The sequence below is a fragment of the Amblyomma americanum genome, chromosome 11 (genome assembly GCF_052857255.1).
Source record: "Amblyomma americanum isolate KBUSLIRL-KWMA chromosome 11, ASM5285725v1, whole genome shotgun sequence".
Lineage (NCBI taxonomy): Eukaryota > Metazoa > Arthropoda > Arachnida > Ixodida > Ixodidae > Amblyomma > Amblyomma americanum.
In genome coordinates this window covers 21,130,143-21,151,556 of record NC_135507.1, presented here as the reverse complement: position 1 = coordinate 21,151,556, position 21,414 = coordinate 21,130,143, and the positions used below count along the sequence as shown (strand labels likewise).

The window sequence follows — 21,414 nt, the reverse complement described above, 5'->3', positions numbered from 1 at the left end:
TGGCGAAACGATTTTCAAAGAATTTTAAGTTCAGAAGCAGAGTATTTTCCGTCCACGGTAAACTCGACAAATTGTATGTACATTTTAGCTTTGAGCTAATCCTCTGTTGCTGAATGGAGGTTCAAACTTGCGGAGGGCTTCGCAACTAGTGTTAGGCTCGCTCTGCAGTGTGTTTGCCGGCGGCCGTTGTCTACAGTGTTGCTAAGAAGGCGCGTTGTGCCAGCGCCTCGAATTGAATATGCTGAATGTTATTCCTGATGTGACTGTGAGCTTAAACGTGTTTCATCCTTGAATTTAAGTGACTGAGTGCCGCGGCTGCCGTATAGTTGGTGCTTTCTGATCCGAGCCACGCCGCGAACACAAAGTTGTGCGACTGAAAGGCAGTGACGTATGTGGTTGAGATGATTTGAATTGATTCTCTTTCATTGACGCATCGCAGAATCATCTAATACAAGCGCACTAATGAGCGCAAGCTACGTTGCCAATAGCGTCTTCTTCTCTGACACTTTCCCAACTTTAAAATGGTTGCAGTGATGTAAATTGACGCGCTCGCGCCACGGGCTATGATGATTCCTTGGTGATGATTCCTTGGTGATCATTGCTTTCGACAGCTCTGAAGTAGAGGTCGCCGTGATGTTCTGAGGCATGAGTTGTGAAAGCATAGTGTGGCCTGCTTCGCTTGCGAATAACTTCGACAAGAGTTAGTTGCTCTCGAATGTAGTGGCTATCGAGGCTGACTGATTTGTTACGTCTAACGTCAAATTGATGTGTAAGCTGTATTACTTTAAGCGGAGAGCACCACTATCATGTGTAGAATAAGATACGGATACTCTTTTTTTTTTTCTCTCTGTTTAGGACTGATCAGTACCAGCCACCATGGCGGAAGTACCAAACGAGTTTCGTCTCCAGAATGCTCCCAAGGATGCCATTTCGTCTCTTCAGTTTGGCCCGAACTCGAACCAGTTTCTGTTGGTTTCTTCGTGGGACAAGACAGTGCGTCTTTACGATGTCAGCAGCAACACCGTGCGCCTCCAGTACAGCCACAAGGGACCAGTGCTGGACTGCTCATTTCAGGCAAGTGCAGAATGCGCTGCTCAGCATACAGCTTAGTTTTGTGTGCTTTGCTTGCAGGTTCATGTTGCCAGGTGTGCTGGCCCCATTTGTATTTTGCATGACAGACTGCCGGTGACGTCTGTTTCAACTTCAAGCTTTGTCACTCGCTAGAGTTTGTTGGATTTAAAACATTTTACCAATACTTAGTGCTTGCCACATGGCTTGGCAGACAGGGAAACATTGTTGAAAATTTATGAATACATCAACTTGTAGTTGCATTAGTTTTCTCGAAATGTTCTTTTCTGGAGATCTTGAACCTCTTGATTTTTTTTTTTTTTTACTATTTGTGAAAAGTGCTCGTCTCAATATCAGGAAACAATTTTAATGTGACTGCGTTAAAAGGCTGAATAGTCCAGAAAATCCGGTGCCGCCATTGTGAGTGAAAAATCACACAGGTGGTGTCTAGAACGCAACCTAGGAGGCCTAGGTCATGTGACCTTGCAGCGTAATCAAAACATGGCGACCAGATAGTGAGATAACTTCCCACAATGGTAGGTGGCAGTTAAATTAATGATTGGTTGCTCGGGAAGAGCAGTTTGGGCCGCACAAGTCCCACCGCTGGGAGCACCTGCCATCTCAGGGCAGTGGCACATTGCTGAACTGCGGCACCGCTGTGCCAGGAGTATTATGAAAACTCCCAGGGATCTATGAATGCAAAGTAGATGGTTTGTGTTTCATGGGGTTTAACGTCCCAAAGTGAATCAGGATATGAGGGATATCATAGTGGATGGCTCTTGAAATTTTATCCACCAGGGATTCTTTAACATGCGCCGACGTTTTACTACAGTACACGAGCCTCTAGCAGTTCGCCTCAGTCGAAATGTGACTGCCGCAGCCGGGATCAAACCTGGGTCTTTTGGGCCAGCAGACAAGCACCATAACCTATAAGCCACCGCTGTGGCTGAATGCAAAGTAGAGAATGACCTGCATATATGTGAATTAATCTGTTATGCTATTGCACCACATCCTTAAGGTGGCGCTTAAGTGTTTCCTCTCATTTTTCCATTTCTCCTTTCAGGATGCTGTCCATGCTTGGAGTGGAGGTGTCGACTGTGAAGTCAAATCCTTTGATTTCAACTGTAGTGCAGAGACAGTCATTGGCAAACATGCTGAACCAGTGCGGTGTGTTGAATACTGCCCCGACGTCAACGTGATCATCTCCGGCAGCTGGGACACTACTGTCAAGCTGTGGGACCCGAGGGCTTCGACTTGCGTTGGCACGAGTTCTCAGGCTGAGAGGGTATTTCATGCTGCCCTATTTGTTGCATGCCTCTATTTGTTTGCAAACAATAGCTGAACTGTGATTGGACATGCCTTTGGTAAGTGTAATTGCCTTTCATTTATTTTTACAAAATACTGCAGCCCAAGGGCCAAGCAGAATGGGCAATATTATAAGAACAGCCAAGAAGATAACTGCCAGTACAGCAAAATTTAGTAAATAACACTCTTCACAAAGAATCTCTTGCGCACAAAGAACATGTAGGCAATGTGGGATAACTGGGATCGCTCGAAAAACACCATTGTTCTAGATATCATTTACATGTACGAACAATTTTAAGCTGGTTTATCATTTCTGTTTCATTCTTTAAACACTGGCACTGGACTGAAGCAGCATATCTAAGTGCCTGGCCTAGATTTGACAAGAAGACCTGTGTCATTTTCAGAGTGATGAGAAATATGTTTAAAACGATGTGTGAGTTGCCGCATTACACATTAACTGAAGGGGTTGGTTGGCATGGAGCTTTAAAAGCTACGGGGAATTCATTTCCATCAGTTTCAAATTATCCTTGCAGGCAGTGTTCTGCTGCACTTACCTTGACAGTAATAAGAAGATTCAGACATATAGTCATATCATCATATCCTTCTCGTCAGCGGCATGTCTCTGGTGAAGTGACTCTTTTCTCTTTTTGTACAGGTGAGCCTCTGTTGTTCAGTTTAGTCTGGCTCTGGCGTATGCAACAGGTACTGCAGGCAACTATGAGGAATAATTAATTTTTTTTTTAGAAATACTCCAATCTTTGCTGGGATTCTAGCTGGTTGGAATACATTATGGTGCGTAATGCTTGATAAGTGCCAAGAAAACAGTAAAAAGCAAATAAACCTCATCACAAAGCATCAGATGCTACAAAATGTACCAGTATGAAAAAACAGGATGCGGTCACACTAAAACCTGCGAATCAAAGTGTGAGGAAAAAAGTTTAAAGAAGGCAGTAAAATTACATTGTTGTCAGGCTTATTCAATTAATTTACAATGCTAGGAAAAAGAGAGTACTAGAAACAGTTATTGCAAGCAGAATAGGGAGTTACTGTTGGTGCTAAGGCATGCTTCTGCGCTGTAACGTAGCCCGTAAAAAATTAAATGCGACATGCCTACTTTACAGTGACGTTTGATTAATTATGCAGTAGCTTTAGGCTTCTTTGAGGTATGTTATGTGAAGAAAACAAGAATGCCAGCATTTCAGTTATTGTGTAGTAGAACTTCAGAATCGTGTTTTGCTTATTCTGCTTGCTACTTATGGTTGGCATGTATCGGGTTGGTGCATTGCTCATATGCTGTATCATTCTAACATCACTGTGTGTGACAAATCTGTTGGCTCAGTAGTTAACATTTTCGTTCTGGCATTGAAAGGTGATAGAACTCGTACGTTTTAAGTCTCTTAATCGATAGTACAGTAGCCGACAGGTAATTCGAACTCCAATAATTCGGACTTGTAGGATATCTCGGACTTCGATGAGGCACCATCAGTCACCCCATAGAAGCGCATTCATATTCGCGACGGATATTTCGGACTTCAAAAGTCCGAAAGTTCGATTTTTCGGACTAATTTCAGTCTGCGGGCCAAAATCGGCCATCTTATCGGCTTTTCGCCGGCGCAAAAGGCGCCATCTTGGATTGAGGTGGATTTACTCTGCAGTTGGATTGGCTGATACTTTCGGTACCTCATTTTTGCCAATAGAGGTCCCTGCGATCTCTGACACTTCGAGGTGGCAGTCAGACCCAGGTTTGATCCCGGCTGCGGCAGTCACATTTCGACTGAGGCGAACTGCTAGAGGCTCGTGTACTGTAGTAAAACGTCGGCGCATGTTAAAGAATCCCTGGTGGATAAAATTTCAAGAGCCATCCACTATGATATCCCTCATATCCTGATTCACTTTGGGACGTTAAACCCCATGAAACACAAACCATCTACTTTGCATTCATAGATCCCTGGGAGTTTTCATAATACTCCTGGCACAGCGGTGCCGCAGTTCAGCAATGTGCCACTGCCCTGAGATGGCAGGTGCTCCCAGCGGTGGGACTTGTGCGGCCCAAACTGCTCTTCCCGAGCAACCAATCATTAATTTAACTGCCACCTACCATTGTGGGAAGTTATCTATCTGGTGAGCATGTTTTGATTATGCTGCAAGGTCCCATGACTTAGGCCTCCTAGGTTGCTTTCTAGACACCACCTGTGTGATTTTTCACTCATAATGCCGGCACCGGATTTTCTGGACTATGGAGCCTTTAACGCAGTCCCGTTAAAATTGTTTTCTGATATTGAGACAAGCACTTTTCACAAATCGTAAAAAAAAAAAAATCAGAGGTTCAAGATCTCCAGGAAAGGGCATTTCGAGAAAACTAATGCAAGTACAAGTTGATGTATTCATAAATTTTCAACAATGTTTCCCTGTCTGCCAAGCCATGTGACAAGCACTAAGAATTGGTAAAATGTTTTAAATCCAACAAACTCTAGCGAGTGATAAAGCTTGAAGTTGAAACAGACGTCACTGGCTGTCTGTCATTCAAAATACAAATGGGGCCAGCACACCTGGCAACATGAACCTGCAAGCAAAGCACACAAAACTAAGCTGTATGCTGAGCAGCGCATTCTGCACTTGCCTGAAATGAGCAGTCTAGCACTGGTCCCTTGTGGCTGTACTGGAGGCGCACGGTGTTGCTGCTGACATCGTAAAGACGCACTGTCTTGTCCCACGAAGAAACCAACAGAAACTGGTTCGAGTTCGGGCCAAACTGAAGAGACGAAATGGCATCCTTACTCTGCAGTTGGATTGGCTGATACTTTCGGTACCTCATTTTTGCCAATAGAGGTCCCTGCGATCTCTGACACTTCGAGGTGGCAGTCAGATTGTCATCGCCCTCAACTTTCTTTTGGCGAACGTTGTCGCGGGCTCACGGGCAGTTATCGCTTGCCTCATAAGTTGATAATTGAAAATTGGTTGTTGGGGAAAGGAAATGGCGCAGTATCTGTCTCACATCTCGGTGGACACCAGAGCCGCGCATTAAGGGAAGTGATAAAGAAGGGACTGAGAGAAGAAAGAGGTGCCGTAGTGTAGGGCTCCGGAATAATTTCGACCACCTGGGGATCTTTAACATGCACCGTCATCGCACAGGACACGGGCGCCTTTGCGTTTCGCCTCCATCGAAACGCGGCCGACGCGGTCGGGTTCAAACCTGGGTACTCCGTATCAATAGCCGAGCACCCTAACCACTGAGCCACCGCGGTGCCATTCGCCGTTTTGTCACTTCGGTTTCTCCGACCGAGTGGTGCTCCGTCTTCACGAAGTTACATCTGTTCACCGTTTTGTGATTGCGTCCGGCGGTTCCACCGCTTTGAACGAAAAGTGCCTTGTCTTTACGTGTGTTTGACGAGAGGTGTGGTGCACACTCGGGTTGTGGACAACATGACCCCGCCGGTGCCGCCGGGTCCGTCAAAGAAGCGTGGGAAGTATTTAACTAAATGCCGTGACCTTGCTGTGTAGCGTGTACAGTGAAAGCATAACTTTGGCGCAAATACAGGCGTAAATTGTCGGCAGCAAGAGAAATTTTCCGCAAGGTAAAATCAGTGACATTTTTGAGCTGATTTCATCTCAATGAAGTGATTTTTTGTACTTCACGAATTTTTCGGACTGTTCTATTATTCGGATCATTTTTCGGGTCCCTTTGATTCCGAAAAATCGGTTGGCAGACTGTAGTCGTCTTGGCACAGCCTTGAACAAACCATGAGCATTGTAAGTAAATACATCAAGAGTGTATTGCCATGAAAGTCTTGGCCAAGTTACAGTCCTCACAACCCAAATTCAGCGAGAAGCACTTCTTTGTTTCTTACAGCCATAACCTTCATATTGCTTCATATTGCAGAGGTACCTGTACGTGTCTTGCATTCGTCAACTGTTCATAAGTTATATGCACGAAATATGCACAACGTGCAAAATAAAACAAAAATGTACTTAGTATAGTGATTCGTTACATTTGCTCTGAATTGCAGTCATTCAACCTAGACAGACAACAGTGCAGGTGACCCACAGGTGCCTCTGGTAGAGTTACTATAGAGGTTCCAAGAGTTGCGTGTTTGTTTTCTCTGTATGGATTGTGGCTCTACTACCTAAACGTGACCACATGGTTTAAAAGTAGCCACGCATTGCAGAGAAGCCAACTCTTTTCGTTGTTTAGCACTAGACTGTTGCTGACAGTCCATTCGTACGCCTACTGTTCTCGTGTTTTGCGGAATTTTATTTTGTCCAAATTCACATATTCACTGTAAACAATGTTTTCTTATCAATAACAGACAATTTTATCACAAGTGTTGGCTGATTGTTAAAAAGAAAACGTTAGTGATTTGTGGCGCTTACAACAGATGGCGCCACCCACCTCATGGCAGGTATTTTGTTAGTTTGACAGCTACAATCAAGCGGATTGAGCCTGCACTTGCTCTAACCACTGCGCCAAGTTGAGGCTTTCCCTCATAATTTGGATGCGTGAAAGAGCAATTTTGCGGACCTTGTGCGTAACTCTTTCCTATACAGTAACTCTGGCCTCTGGCATTCATGAGGGCCCCCTATGTTTGCAAACACGGCGTTGGTTTATAGGAAGACTTCCCGACCTTTTGCCTTCTTCCAAGGCAAAGAATTAGCAATGGAACACTGACTGTGTACAAGAATCGTGGAAGCAGCTCACCGTTGTAATTTACTCCACAATGTGCACTTCTGTTTCGCTGCTTTATAGGTGAAGGTTCTGTTTGCACAGCATTTCTTTATGAGATTATTCATACAGCTTTAAGAGCAACTGAAGAGGTTTTAGAAGTCAGTGATCTCTAATTGATCAAATGTGTGAAACTTGTGGGTTAAGAATGTGGAACCTTTTTGTGCTAGCATTTGAAATGGTGGCACAAGTCCTAAGTAAAGCCGCGGTGATGTTCAAGCTTCTCTGCAGTGCATGATGCTGGTTAGGGGGCCCAGTGTTGACATGATCTAATTCAACGGCGCATTTTCAATGTAGACACACTTGAAGGCTTGAAGGAAGAAATCCAAAGGCAAAAGCTGGCGGAGCATTGTGTCGTGACATCCAACGATGCACAGCAGGGTGCAGGCAAAGGCAGCAAAAAGTTGACTTGTCACCACAGATGATGTCATCACCAAGCTTCTCCGCTTTCCTTTGGCTGCTTTACCTACAGGCTTCATATATGTATCCGAATCTGTGAATTTGGTTCAATCCTTGTAAACCAGTTCAGCTTTGCTTTATGCACCTGGCAAACATCTTTCAACTGTGTTGTGGAAGTGTTGACTACACCTCGCTTGCTAAGCCTGTGTGGCTCACCTGCTGCCTGGGTGTTGTGTGCAGGTGTACACCATGGCCGTGTGCGGGGACAAGCTGGTGGTGGGCACCTCTCAGCGAAAGGTGCTTGTCTGGGACTTGCGCAACATGGGGTATGTCAAGCAGAGGCGCGAGTCCAACCTCAAGTACCAGACGCGGTGCATCCGGTGCTTCCCCAACCAGCAGGGGTTCGTGCTGAGCTCCATCGAAGGTAAGAGCATTCGTAGTTATTGCCCGTACTTCCATCTTTTCCTGACACACCTAGAAAATGCATTTCTCACTCCTTTTTCTCACTCAAAAGCCAGACAAAAATAAAAACAAGGAAAGGAAACATAATTTGCACATACCGTTTTAAACACATGTTGCTGGAGCATGCAGTGTGCACACTATGGCACCCATTTCTATTGCATCAGTTGGCACTGCCATATTAGAGAAATCCAAGATGTGTACTTACATTGAAGGACAACCGGGTCGACAAAAAGGAATAAGCCTTAGTTTTATTTAAATGAGGCTCTGATTTTCTAGGGAAAAAAAATAAAATTATGAGAGGTGGAAAATGTTGTTTTTGCAATTCCTGTGTGGTTTGGATAAAGATCCCCAGGTGGTCAGAGCCCTCCCGCCTCTTTCTTCTTTCACTTCCTCCTTTATCCCTTCCCTTACTGCACAGGTCAGGTGTCTGGTGATATGTGAGACAGATACCGCGCCATTTTCTTTTCCCAAAAACCAATTTTAATTTTCATTTTTCCTCAGAATTGAAACTTTTGAGCCGTGCTGAACAAAACTTGATATTTTGTCGGAGCTCATTCTTTTCAATCATGTCCATTACTTTTTTTAATGAACAATTTTTGGTAATGGCAAGGCAGCAAAATACAACCTTTGTCCATAAAGTTTCGAGACTGATTTATTTTCTGGTCTAAAAATGATTTTCCAAAACAAATGTTGGCGCGTATGTGTACTGCCATCTTTTTGGGCTAACCTGAGCTATTTATATTGATTGCTGTGGCGGCTGCTAGATGGCACTACATGTAGAAAAATACATTGTCACTTGTCTGCGCATTCTACTGTGAGTGAATGTGGAGAGATGGACGTCCACCTCGAACAGCGTGTAAACATAAAATTCTGTTTGAAGCTTGGCAAGACAGCCACACAGACGTATGAGCTCTTTCGTGATGCTTACGACAACGAGACATTATCGCGGGCGCGAGTTTTTGTTTTCGAGTGGCACAAGAGGTTCGTTTTGGGGAGAACATTGGTGGAAGATGACACAAGGCAGGGGCGCCCTTCAACCTCACGGAATGAAAACAACGTGGCTTGGATCAGGGAAATCGTACAGCAATACTGCACCATTACAGTCCGCATGCTATCAGATGCTCTTGACATTAGTAAGACAACTTGCAACCTAATCTTGCGTGAGAGCTTGGGGAAACGAAAGCTGAATGCCAGACTTTGCCACACTACCTCACACAGGACCAGAAGGACACACGTGGGCATCAGTGAGAGCTGATTTGCTCTTCGAGGAAGAGAAGGATGCTGCATTCGTCGAGAGCATCATGCTGAAGAAGCAACGTGGTGTTTTCATTACGATCTTCAAACAAAAAGGCAGAGCGCCGAATGGCGGTCCACAAGCTCTCCAGCGTCGAGAAAGGTGCGGCAACAGAAGACCAGAACAAAGACGATGCTGATAGTTTTTTTCGATGCCAGAGGTGTCATACACCACGAGTTCATCCCACAAGGGCAGGCGGTGAATCAGGAGTTTTATATCCGCGTGCTCCAAAACATGCACGATGCACAGCGACGCCTTCGCCCTGACTTGTTGGCATCTAGACAATGGAGCCTTCTCCACGATAACGCAAGGCCGTACACTGCTCTCAGCGTGACAAAATTTCTCACCGACCAGAGCATTACTGTAATTCCTCATCCGCCATACTCACCTGACCTCTTCCCATGCGATTTTTTTCCTGTTTCCTCGTGTGAAGAGAGCCCTAAAAGGTTGCTGGATGGGATCGTGGAGGCCATTCAAGATGTCACGTCAAAGGAGCTGACAGCCCTGCCAAAAGTAGCGATTTCCAACTGTTTCCAAGACCTCAAGAAGCGTTGGAAGCTGTGTATAGACTGCAAGGGAGACTATTTCGAAGGGGTGGTGTACAAATGATTTCAATGTTGAACGAATTTTTTTTTAATGGACTCAGTCTCAGAACTTTATGGACAAAGGTTGTATGGTCTGCATTATGCATTTAATTTTATACCTTTTTGGAAAATTTCAAGACACAATTAAAAAAACTTGCTTGTCAAAAGTAAAAATTTTTCCTGACAGTATAGCAGAAAGGGCTGAAAAATAGTGAGGAAAAGTTTCTGCATCAAGTTGTCGCTCCATCTTGTTCTCTGATGGTCCTGACTAGCTCCTTACCTTGGAACAGCTTTTAGAGCAGAGCTTGAGATTGTTTTGCAGCGAAATTTCAAGTGTGGAACGTGTGGCACATGCATATAATTATTGAAAAAAGGTTGCAGTGACGCCATCCTTGTGCCAAATGCATCAGACTGCGCCAAACGAGATACGCTCCACCATCCTGATAAAAGCTGTGACACTTGCTGCTTTTGAGTTGAGTGGGGTCATGCGCCAGCTGTCTAGGCAGACGTAGTGTTAATTCTCACCACCATGCTGTCAAGGGCTGTTAAAGCCCACTTATAACAAACATGACTATCACACGGCATTCATCCCTTATGTTCTGAAGTTTGCAGTAAATAGGCTTACGAAAACGAACGTTGCAGCGCGGACTTTGATTGTGTACTTTATTTATTTATTCAAGTACTTCACAGGTTCCGAACTTGGAACATTGTGTGAGGCGGAGGCATTACAGTATAATTTTGAGACGTGAAGTGGATGGTACAAGGTATAAAAACACAAAAGTAAACATTGTACATTTTGCACTGCAACCAGTTAATAAACATGTAAGAAAAACATATCATATTGACACAAAAATAATAACTGAATGCAGTAGTTAGTGGCATTGCGCAGACAGAACTTGCACATAGTGAACGCACAATACAATGAGATATTATGACTGCAAGGAGGTCCTCAATTCGTTTTCAAGCCTTAATGTGTCGCGTATGTTAGTTGTACACTCCGGAAGACTATTCCAGCAGTTCTTAGCATGTGGCAGTGTAGAACAGTTTTAAACGTGAGTGTTCGGCTAAATGCACATTGGAAGCTTAGATTGTTATGCAGATGGTGCGGAGTGCAAATTGGTCTTGTAAGTGGCAGTGTTGATGCATGATGATTGTAGATTTATTTTTGCAATAAGCGAAGAAATGTGGTATCCCTATGCGACTTGAAACTTGTGAGCGATGAGAATAAGTTATGCTTGTGACACTGGAATGGAGGTTGTAACCATGAGAAATGAAACGTGCTGCATGGTTCTCAAGTGCGTCAGGGGATAAATTAGATAAGCCTGATGTGGTGACTAGATTGCAGAAGCATATTCTTGTTGAAGAGAGATAAAATTATGTGAGCTTGTGGGTAGAAATGGGTGCACTACAAAGATTTCGTTTTCAGATAGCCATTTGTATGCGATGCTTTGGTGGTCATGTTTTGAATGCATGTAAGATGAAGACCTACACATTTACAAGAACATGTGTGGGTTAGCGTAATGCAGTCAAACCTCGATAAATGTTCAAGGATATTACGAATTATTGGCTGTATTGAACTCTTCGTAAATATTTTTGATAGAGGCATGCAATTTCTACTTTATATAGTGTAGGGTTGTAGTCCGGCGGTTATCACGTGTTCACGCCTCTGGCATCCATCTGAAGTTCCCTGGAAGCAGCAGTGTGGGTGGTTGTAAGCTTGCAGTAACAATCCTGCGCTCATGTCAGCTCTCGCAGAGGTGGTGAGAACGGCGATAGCTTTCGCTCTGGTGTACCGCGTTCCATGCAACACAGCTGTGATGCGGGGAAACTACCGTAGCTGGTGCTTAACTTGTGCTTGCAATGATGTGCACAGAAACCAACCTAACTGGTGTTCGTTTTTTTTGCGGCCTCCGGAATAGCCATGAGTGCATCTGAAACGCTTCCAAACCTGGGAAAACGTCTATTTCTCTACTAAGGATCGCCTGAATTGCCATCTCTTCACTGACTAAATTGCGTCTCTTGCATATGTTTCTGACTAAATTGTATATTATGAATTTCGGATATATCAGAACTATTTTACAATTTTTGACGTGTTCGTGAGGTTTCACTGTGCTGCTAATTGAATAATTCAATAGTGAATTTGAATGGTTTTGATGAACTGTCATGATTTTGTGTTTGTCATCATTAAGAATCATTTGCCATGATGTGCACGAGTTAGTTACGCGTTCAAGGTCCCGCTGAAAGTGACATGGCAGTTGCGTGAGTGACCTACGGTTTGGCAAAGTTTTGGCGCACGTTTTAGAGTCCCTGTCTGCTGCTCTTTCGCTTAAGAAAACAAGCAGGATATGCATCAAGGTGGAGGCCGATCGATGTCCACAGTCTTGTGTGTCTTTATAATATATCTTTCTTCAGCATGATTCTAAGTGGCAGGACAATTAGGCCTAATGCGAGTCTAACCATTGGCGATTTAGCTTGATTATGAGGTAAATATTATTTGGTGATGTAATTCACGTAGCACAGATATGGCGATTTCAGTGCCAGTGAGTGACAGCTTGTGGGAAGAGCCTGCACCGATGCTATAGTATGCACGTGGTTTCTGCGGTGACAAGTCAACAACGCTTCATGCTGTCAAGTAGAGTTTTTGGACTGAATAGATGACAGTTACTGTTGTAAAATCCGTTTGTGAAAATCTCACAGGCAGCGTGGCCGATGGCAAAAATGGCTACTAGGTGTAGTCCACCCGTCCACTGTAGGCTGAGAGCCTTGCAGTTTTTGCAGCAACTCCGTGCAGATCAACTGAATGGAGTTTATTTAAGAAATGAAGTGCTGTACATCAGCCAGCATTAGGGCAGGCTGGATGCACACTCCAGACAGAACTGTAGATGATGATGCTTGGCTTGCACAGGGACTGATAAAGACTGCCCTTGCTCACAAGGATATAGAGGTGACTGAGGTTAATTTCTTACGAGCAATGCAGGCACGAGCATGCAAGAAAACGTGGCAGAACTGGCTGACATAAAGAACCGAAGAGGTTTTAAAGTGAGATTTATCGAAGCGTTTTAAGTTTAAAAAAAAAAGTGTGGAGCCACACAGTACATTTGAGCCACTGTGTTCGCAAGTAGAGGCAAAGTATGTGCTCTTCACATAAACATTCTGTGGCATATTTCGCAGAAATGTCTTATCTTGAATTATAGAGCATAAAACTAAGAACTGACCTGTCAGGTGAGATTTTGTGCTAATCGTGACAAACTTTCCATCGCATCTTTGCACTACTTTTCCAGCATTGTTTGTCAACCTAAGATTATTTGGAAACTAAAAGCAACATGCTCCAATGGGCTTCTAAGTCAAATGTTTTATTGCTCAAGAGTGCCCGAGATTGGATATTTTAGTGCTCTAGACTGCACCTGAATTGATGTTCCGCTGCTCGAAAGGGCTCCAAATTGGAAATTTTGCTGCTCCAAAAATTGCTTCAAGTCACGATTTACCAGTATCATCACTTAGATTGAGCTGTCCACAAAATTTTGCATTTTGTTCTGCAAGGCTCCAAACTGAAATAGCAAAAGCGATATTTTTCACCTCATGTGATATATGATTAATTTTTCTCTAGAAAGTGACCACTTTTTGCAAAGCTAAGGTCCATTTCTTTGCCAACACCACATCTCCCAACCACATCTAAAATTTACCTAGGTTGAAAACTGAAAATGTCATGGGATGTTGATGCTGTCCTTATATGGATGTACTGCTGCGTATTTACAATACAGTAGACTCCCATTAAAAGGAACTTGAAGGGACCAGAAAATTTTTTGGGGGGGACAGGCAGAACTGTCGAAGATGGTGCTTGGCTAGTACAGGGACTGATAAAGACTGACCTTGGTCACAAGGATATAGACGTGACTGAGGTTGATTAATTTCTTCTGAGCGATGCAGGCACAAGCGTGCAAAAAAATGTGGCAGAACTGGTACACATGAAAACAAAAGATGATGTGACCTTGCAGCTAAAGGACAGTTGAAAATGTGGCATATGTGGCACTATGCATGTATTGAGCTGAACAATGAAGGCACGAAACAAAGTCACATCATCCCACTTGAAAACATCATTGGGCTAGTTTCTTCTTTTCACTGTCTCTTTGTCACTCTCTCTTTTCCGCAGCGACTGCTATTCGTGGTTTTTTTTTTTTTTGTCCCTGACTTCTTTTTTGAGGCTGCGAGTGCTCTCAAGGTGCCCATCAGAATAGCCGTGAGCCTTTCTCAGATCTTGCTCCTTCCTCAATATAGCTGGTATCAATTTTATAAGCAGGTGCACAATGCGCTTCAACATCCATCGCAGGCAGTGCCCGCATGGCGCTGATATGTGGCCATCTCAGCGCAGTGATAACGCATGTTGAAAATTAGGATGCCAGCTGTTTTTAAGTCAGCGGGCAGCTGCACAGCACACCAGCGTGTTTAGTCCACCGCTGGCAACGCATGGCACATGACACGTGCACAGTACTGAGATCTAGCATCTCTGTGCCGCGCGCAGGCACGAGCGAAGATGCTGTGCCTTTTCCACAACGGCAAGAAAGCTTCCCCACAAGGCGACATCCCTGCACAATTCAGAGAACTTGCAAGGAGGCTGTCTCTTCGGGCAGTGCTTTCTTGCATGGAAGCATTTTATATTTTCCTTTCTTCGACAGTGCTGTGTGGACGGCACGTGACTGCCTTTGCGTAGGGTCAGCGTGGTTAACGGTGGCTGCAAAAGTCCATCTTACCCGAATCACGCGTGAGACAGTTCATCTTAAGTGCATTTTTTAACACTGAATCCTATGGGAAACCAACCAAATGGTCTCACATTGTTTATCTCATCTGAGAATTTGTCTTCACAGAGTTCCTGTAAAGGGGAGTCTACTATTAAGCTGATTTCTTTACGTTTAATCCTATGGGGAACCATCCAAAGTATATCAAATTGTTTATCTTATCAAAGAGTTTATCATAACTTGGTTCATCTTAGCTGGAGTCTTCTGTGATATTCTTGTACTGGAGAGTTATTTTTTATTTCAAAATGCAAAGCTCTTGTAAAACGACTGTTTGGACAAGTTGGTGACTTTCTTCAGCTATAGGTAACTGCAGCGTGAAAGCCATGAACATGTAAGGAAGGACAACCTACAGGCATGGACAATCACTTTTCTCACAACTGATTTATTGTACTTGCCTTTCAATGACACGTCAAAAGGTACATCTTATCTTGTGGCAGAAAAAACATCATACTCTGAACTATACAACAGTATCAAAGGAACATTGACGGTCTGGAATCAGCACTTGTGAAATCATGTGGACAAGAAATGCAAGCCAGCCTTAATTACCGACTGATAAGAGTTTTTAGCTTCGAGCTAACCTCACTCGGTCGTGACGGCTGTTGCCGAGGCCCTCCAGAAAAAAGGGAAGTGCACAACGTGCCTGAAGACGAGGGAAGGTGAAAGGACCCTGTGGACCGGAAGTTACCCCTTACCTGCACAAAGTTTTGCATAACATGAAGAAGATTGTGAACAGGTTTGGGTACCGCTCGTTTTTTCGGCTCTGGTAAAGCTTGCTAAACTTTGCCCTCGTATCTCCAACGAGAAACACTCTAAAGGCGAATGTGGAAAAAAGCATTCCAGGCCCTATGTGCTGTTCCAATCAGGAGGGGTTTATGGAGTACCTTTGTCGTGCGGAAAAGCCTATACCAATAGCAGCCCAATTGGCAGATGCGTCAACCACTGGTTAAGGGAGCGTGGACAATGACGGGGACATGCGCTTTGTTGAGCATTGCAGGACCTGCAAGCAATGTTTGCTGCATTTTGACAGTGCGAAGATGCTAGGCAAAAGCAAAGTACAGACCATACACGAATACAGACCATACACGAACTTCTAGAGGCCTACTATGCAACGAAAAGGGGCAAGAACTTCGTAGGTGTTCCTACAATATTCTTTGTTCGAAGTACGAATTTTTTTTTGCCACAAGATAAGATGTACCTTTCAATGTGTTGTTGGCACGTGTGTTTCTTTATGTATTCTGCGCGCATGTGCGATGCAGCCTTTATATTTGTCTTGCCTTGGTGCAATAAATCAGCTCTAAGTGCAGTGATTGTTCATTTCTATAGGTGTTTTTTCCTTATGTGTTCGTGGTTTTTGCGCTGCAGTTATGGCTCAAGCAAGGCTCTTGCTTCACTGTCTGCCGATGTTCTTTGCAAATTATCAGGTTGACTCGGTAGAAAGAAAGACTGTGCGTCAAGGCTTTGCAAATGGAAACTGTGGGGTTTACGCCAAATCTCCTTATTTGTTATTGAAGGATAGCACGGTAAACTCGTGGGAAAGTACATGCTACTTGTGCACGACTGCTCCAAAGCTAGACAGTGGACATTGGAGGATGCCCTACTGTCCAGGTTAATTCTTAGTGAAAATCTACACCATTGAGAAGAATGAATGAATACAACAGGATGGACACTCCTCATAGTACTTCTGGTGGTTGTCCCTCCTGTCTGTCTTGCCTTTACTTGTTGCATCAAGTTGCTAATTATGTGGTTCTCCACAGGGCGTGTGGCTGTTGAGTACTTGGATCCAAACCCCGAAGTGCAGAAGAAGAAGTACGCTTTCAAGTGTCACCGTGCCAAAGACAGCAATGGCATTGAGCTCATCTACCCTGTGAACGCCATTGCATTCCACAACTTGTACAACACATTTGCAACAGGAGGCAGTGACGGTCACGTCAACATCTGGGACGGCTTCAACAAGAAGCGCCTCTGTCAGTTCCACAAGTACCCATCAAGCATTGCGTCCCTGGCCTTCAGCCATGATGGCTCGCTGTTGGCCATCGGCTCCTCATACCTCTACGAACAGGGCGAGATTGATAACATACCACCCGACGCCATCTTTGTACGTCGTGTCACTGATCAGGAGACAAAGCCGAAATAACTCCATTATGACTGGATTCTTTTTGTTTTATTTCTTTTTTATTCAATAAACATGAATGCTTAACTGTGAACACTTGTACTGTCTCCACCACAGCACCCCTTTTGAAATGGCCTTGTGGATTGTTCTTTTTCTGTTTTTCAATTTGCTGGATGACTTTTGAGCGTATAAGCTCTTAATAGACAATAGCTGCGAATAGAAAGTGTACAGCCTGGTTCATTTCAAGAAGCAAAATTGGTTATTAACTGGAGCTCAAGCTCACGGTACTTACATCCAATATTTTCTTCATTTGCCTTAGGAGAACTCGAATTAGAATATTGACATTTCGGACTTGCTCGAATCGAACTGACATGTCGGCCCCGCACGAATTACATCTTTCTCAGTCTGAGCAGCGATTTGCCGCTGTACATCCACCGAATGCCTCTTCCTTGTCAGTGACTGCTTCTTAATTTCACCCTCCATGGTGGCTCAGTGGTTAGGCACTCGGCTACCGAGCCTGAGTACTCTGGTTCAAGCCAGACCGGGGCAGCCGCGTTTTGAACCAGGCGAAATGCACAGAGCGCTCGTGTGCTGTGCTATGTAAGTGCACATTAAAGATCCCCGGGTGGTCAAAATTATTCGTAGCCCTCCACTACGGCACCTCAGGTGCACAATACGATAGAGGAATTCATGGCACGATGCTCAGCTGGCGCCGCAGGAGCAGAGGCTCCAGATGACATGAGTGGGACTCTATCCTACAAAGCCTGGGGATTAGGGACGGAAACTCCATCGACTGGGTAGTTTTGCCCGTAGAAATGCGTCAATGCATTAGTCGGACCAGCCCCTAAGAATGTGCAGGTGGGTCGTCATGATGGACGGAGGAGGGCCAGGGTGCAGCTCTTTAGAGAAAAATACTCGTCGGACGGATGCGTTGTACTTGTGGATGTAGCGGAATACAGACTACCAATAGAAAACGCCTTTGCTATGAGTGCGGTGAGCATTTCCCGCAAGGTAGCAGCCTCGGTAGTTACGGGAGCAGAGTTCATGGTTGAGGAATTACTCAGGAAGGCACCAGCACCATTCTTGGCGATTCCAAAACGGCTCTCCGCAACATTGCGCGAGGGCGATTCTCCGCAACCGAGTACAAAATTCTCAGCAGGATGCCAAAAGCCAGGCATGATTGACATGGGTTGGGTCTTATGAGGCTGTCCCCGGGAACGCGGCCGCTCACCAGTACGCTCGAGGTTTTGTCAGCCTAGCTGGTGAGGAGGACTCCGACGCATGGGGGCCATGCCAAATGAGAGGCTGGGCACCTACCAGGCCATTACGAGTTATTAGATCTTAGGGCGAGTCTGCCTCCGCATTCGTCGCCCAGCCTCGATCAAGCCACCACGTGGAGGCGACTAAACACGGTCGCCGCCAAATCCATGGTTCAATGTGAGTATTTTTTGGATCTGGTAAATCCTTACTGCCAGTTCTGCGGTGAACCAGCTACGCTAGATCACATAATTTGGGATTGCGCGGAGGATCCGCCTCCATCAGACCTGGTTATAGCTCGCTCAAGGGAAGCATAGGAATTTCTTTGAAATATGTAAATAGGTTAGCGCTAAAAAACACGAACACAAGGCGAGAGAACGGTGACACGCGCTAACCTGTTTCAAAGAAATGTCTAAACTAGCCCAGCACCACGTTTTACTAAAGCATGGGAAGCTGCTATCTCAAGCCCCGACCAGGGCGTACAGTCCAAGACCGCGCCAACAGCGCAAGAGGTCGCTGGCAGACTTCAACTGCCGGCAACCTGGAACAGCCGCGGGAAACACCCATGAATAATGCCAGTGTAGGCAAGTAGGTGACAACTTGAACCAAACCAAGTAAGGGGAGGGGGGAAAAGAGGAAGGCTCCATCGCAACGCGGCCGCCGCGGTCGGGCTCGAACCCAGGAACTCCAGATCAGTAGCCGAGCGCCCTAATCACTGAGCCACCGCGGCGGGTGTACTTTAGTTTCCCGCACACTCTTTCTTCGACTAGCGTTCCTCTGACTAGAGAGGGGTAGCCACGGGGACCACTCGAGGGCTCATAGGAATGCGTAACCGGGGTATCCATGGTTACCACGGTAACCGTTCGGAGGTTGGTTACTGTGGAAAAAGGAGGGGGAGGATGGCTACCGTGCAAGGAGAAGGGTATGGCGAGAGGTCCTTTCCAAGCTGAATAACGCGCTCGATTTCTTTGCAACTTTTGGTGTGTAGCGACCCGCGTGACCAGCGCTGACTACACGCCGAAGTAGATAGAGGAGGTGGCTCCAACAGGTGCTACGCGGAACATTCGGCAGAATAACAATATGATCAACACTGGGACCACCATCGCACGCGAACACCGTCGCCATGCAGCTGCAGTAATCTTCACCTCTCCTTAGCCTCTCTTTCCCTTTCGGTCAGCTCCTAGTGAACCTTTGGGTCTAAGCTGGATAGCATTTACTTCAAGTGCGGAATCATGGTTTCTACTCCTTCGGAGCATCCTTGCTTGCGCAGCATCTGCTTTGCTCTGGCTGAAGTTTTTCTCTGCTGCAGCTAACATTCCGACAGTGCGTTTCAGAATATTTCGGTTAAGTTCGCCCTCAAGGTGGACTTCAAATTCTCCCTAAGGTTCCGATGAAGGCTCGCCGCGGTTTCCCGACCATGTTCGCTTTAATTGGCCGAGAACGGGAGCTAAACGCATATCATGCTTAAAGCGCTGTGTTGGGCACTATAGACAGCCGCAATCCGTCCTCTGACGGAGAGAAGGACACTCTGCGGCCACGCTGGTCGGCAGTCCTGAAAACATACAAAGCATTAGCTGTTTCGGTCCCTGGAGGCGTCGTGCTTGTGCGATATATAGGTTAGGATATGGCAGCACGCATCTGATGTCCTTGCTCCGCATCCCATATTCCCTTTCACCCAGTGAAGGGTAACTAACCAGAATAATCTTCTGGTTACCATTCCCTCTCTCTCTCTACACTTGTTGCGTGGACTATTGGTGGACTGCCAGTGGCGTAGGAAGAAATATTACGCCGCCGATTAAAAATGAAAAAAAAGAGCCTACGCCCAAACAGTAGACGTTTTTAGCATACCGGAGACGTATACCAGTTTACCGGAACCCTCTTGCGCATGCGCAGTGGCTCCCCCTCTCCCCAACAATGCCACTCGGTCGAAAAGCAGTCGGCGTAGTCGGCACCGCGTGTCGGAAATAATCGGGGGCCGCGTAAAAACATCGTACATTGCCAACCGTTCGCCGAAAATCGTTCCGGATGGTGTCGTACGATTCAGCGTGTCGTGCAGCATAAACTTACGTGTTAAGTTAGTGCTTAGCTCGCGGCAGGGATTCGAACCGGCGACCTATAACCGGGGACTGCGTAAAGAAAGCGTATCATGGTAATTTTTGGTTCTAGTGGTTGATGATTGGTTTGTATGTGACAGGCGGTGACGAATTAATGAAATTATTGTAATTAATTAAATAATTAAATTAATGAATGAGAAATTGGAAAAGGGGGGCTCAAAGGTGTCAAAATGCTCAGAATGAAATGCTAATGCTTGATGATGCTAATTAAGAAAATCTGTTTTCAAAATTTGCACGTCCTTTGTCCGTCTTTGGAGCTTTTCGATGAACGTCGACACCGTGCTAGACTTCGCTTCTCGAACAACGCGGTACTGGTCGTCCTAGAAATTCGTCGTAGAGCAAAGGACTCGGCACCATAGTGAAAGCAGGATTTCAGCGAACATTTTAGACACAGCATCAATGTGAAACTGATCGCTGGGTTAATCCTGTGCAGGGTATACTCGACACTTGGTGCTGGGCCACTGTAAAATTCTCTCTCTCCTATGTCAGCTTAACGTACTCGAATAATGCGTTAAGTCGCAATTCATTTCTGCCAGAAGGCCGAACAAAATGCGTAGACATTGCTGGTGCCTCCCGCAAACATCGGTGTACCCTTTAAGGAAAGTGATCGTCAAGCTAGAAAAGAGTTGTTCGACTGCTAGGGGCCAGCGAGGACTAATTAGTGGGACGAAACAGATATTCGCAACGAGCTTTCTTTCACTGTTCCTGCTGCTGTGATGTTATGGTAGCGGTCTAGGACACCCAGTCAAGTACGTGAGCGCGGTTTCGGCGATAGCCAGCCATACTCTGCTGTCGTCTCTCCTATCGCGTTAAACTGGTGACGTGGCATTTGCATGCAGCCGATGGAAAAAAGTCAAGCCAGCGCGATTGAGCGAGGGGCTGAAACTTAGGTGAAAAAAAAATGCGATTAGCCGCCAAAAAATTGGCGGTGGTTTATCTCTTTTTAAACCTGGAGGGACGCGATAACTACAGCTGGCTGAGAGGAACTTGGTCACGTGACCAACCACGTGGCGGCGCCGCCACGCTGAAGGCTCGAAATGCTACCGTAATGTTGATATCGCTACAAAAGAAAAGAAACAAAGGTTTCGCAATAGCCTCAGTTGGAACACGTGCGAAGTAAGATTGAAGATAAGGCCAGCAGCTTGTTCTCGGCACGACGGGCGAGAGTTGGCGAGACTGGGCCTACTAAGCCTATCGGACAGCAGTGAAGCAGCGGCAGCATGGCTTCGTCCCTTCGGTGGTGCTCGGGTGTAATTTTCTTAATTTTCGTGACGTCGTTAGAAACTGAGCTTGACTGAATGACCTAAT

The 21,414-nt window shown here is 45.5% G+C and overlaps 1 protein-coding gene across 1 annotated transcript; it reads left to right on the top strand.

Annotated features, from left to right (window-relative positions):
* Positions 1–265: 265 nt before the first annotated feature.
* On the top strand, positions 266–16,829 carry Bub3 (mitotic checkpoint protein Bub3). The gene is made up of 5 exons (XM_077642265.1): positions 266–388; positions 856–1,074; positions 2,132–2,353; positions 7,733–7,916; positions 16,380–16,829. The coding sequence occupies exons 2-5, from the start codon at positions 877–879 to the stop codon at positions 16,757–16,759; spliced, it is 984 nt and encodes a 327-aa protein (XP_077498391.1). The 5' UTR covers positions 266–388; positions 856–876; the 3' UTR covers positions 16,760–16,829.
* Positions 16,830–21,414: the final 4,585 nt, after the last annotated feature.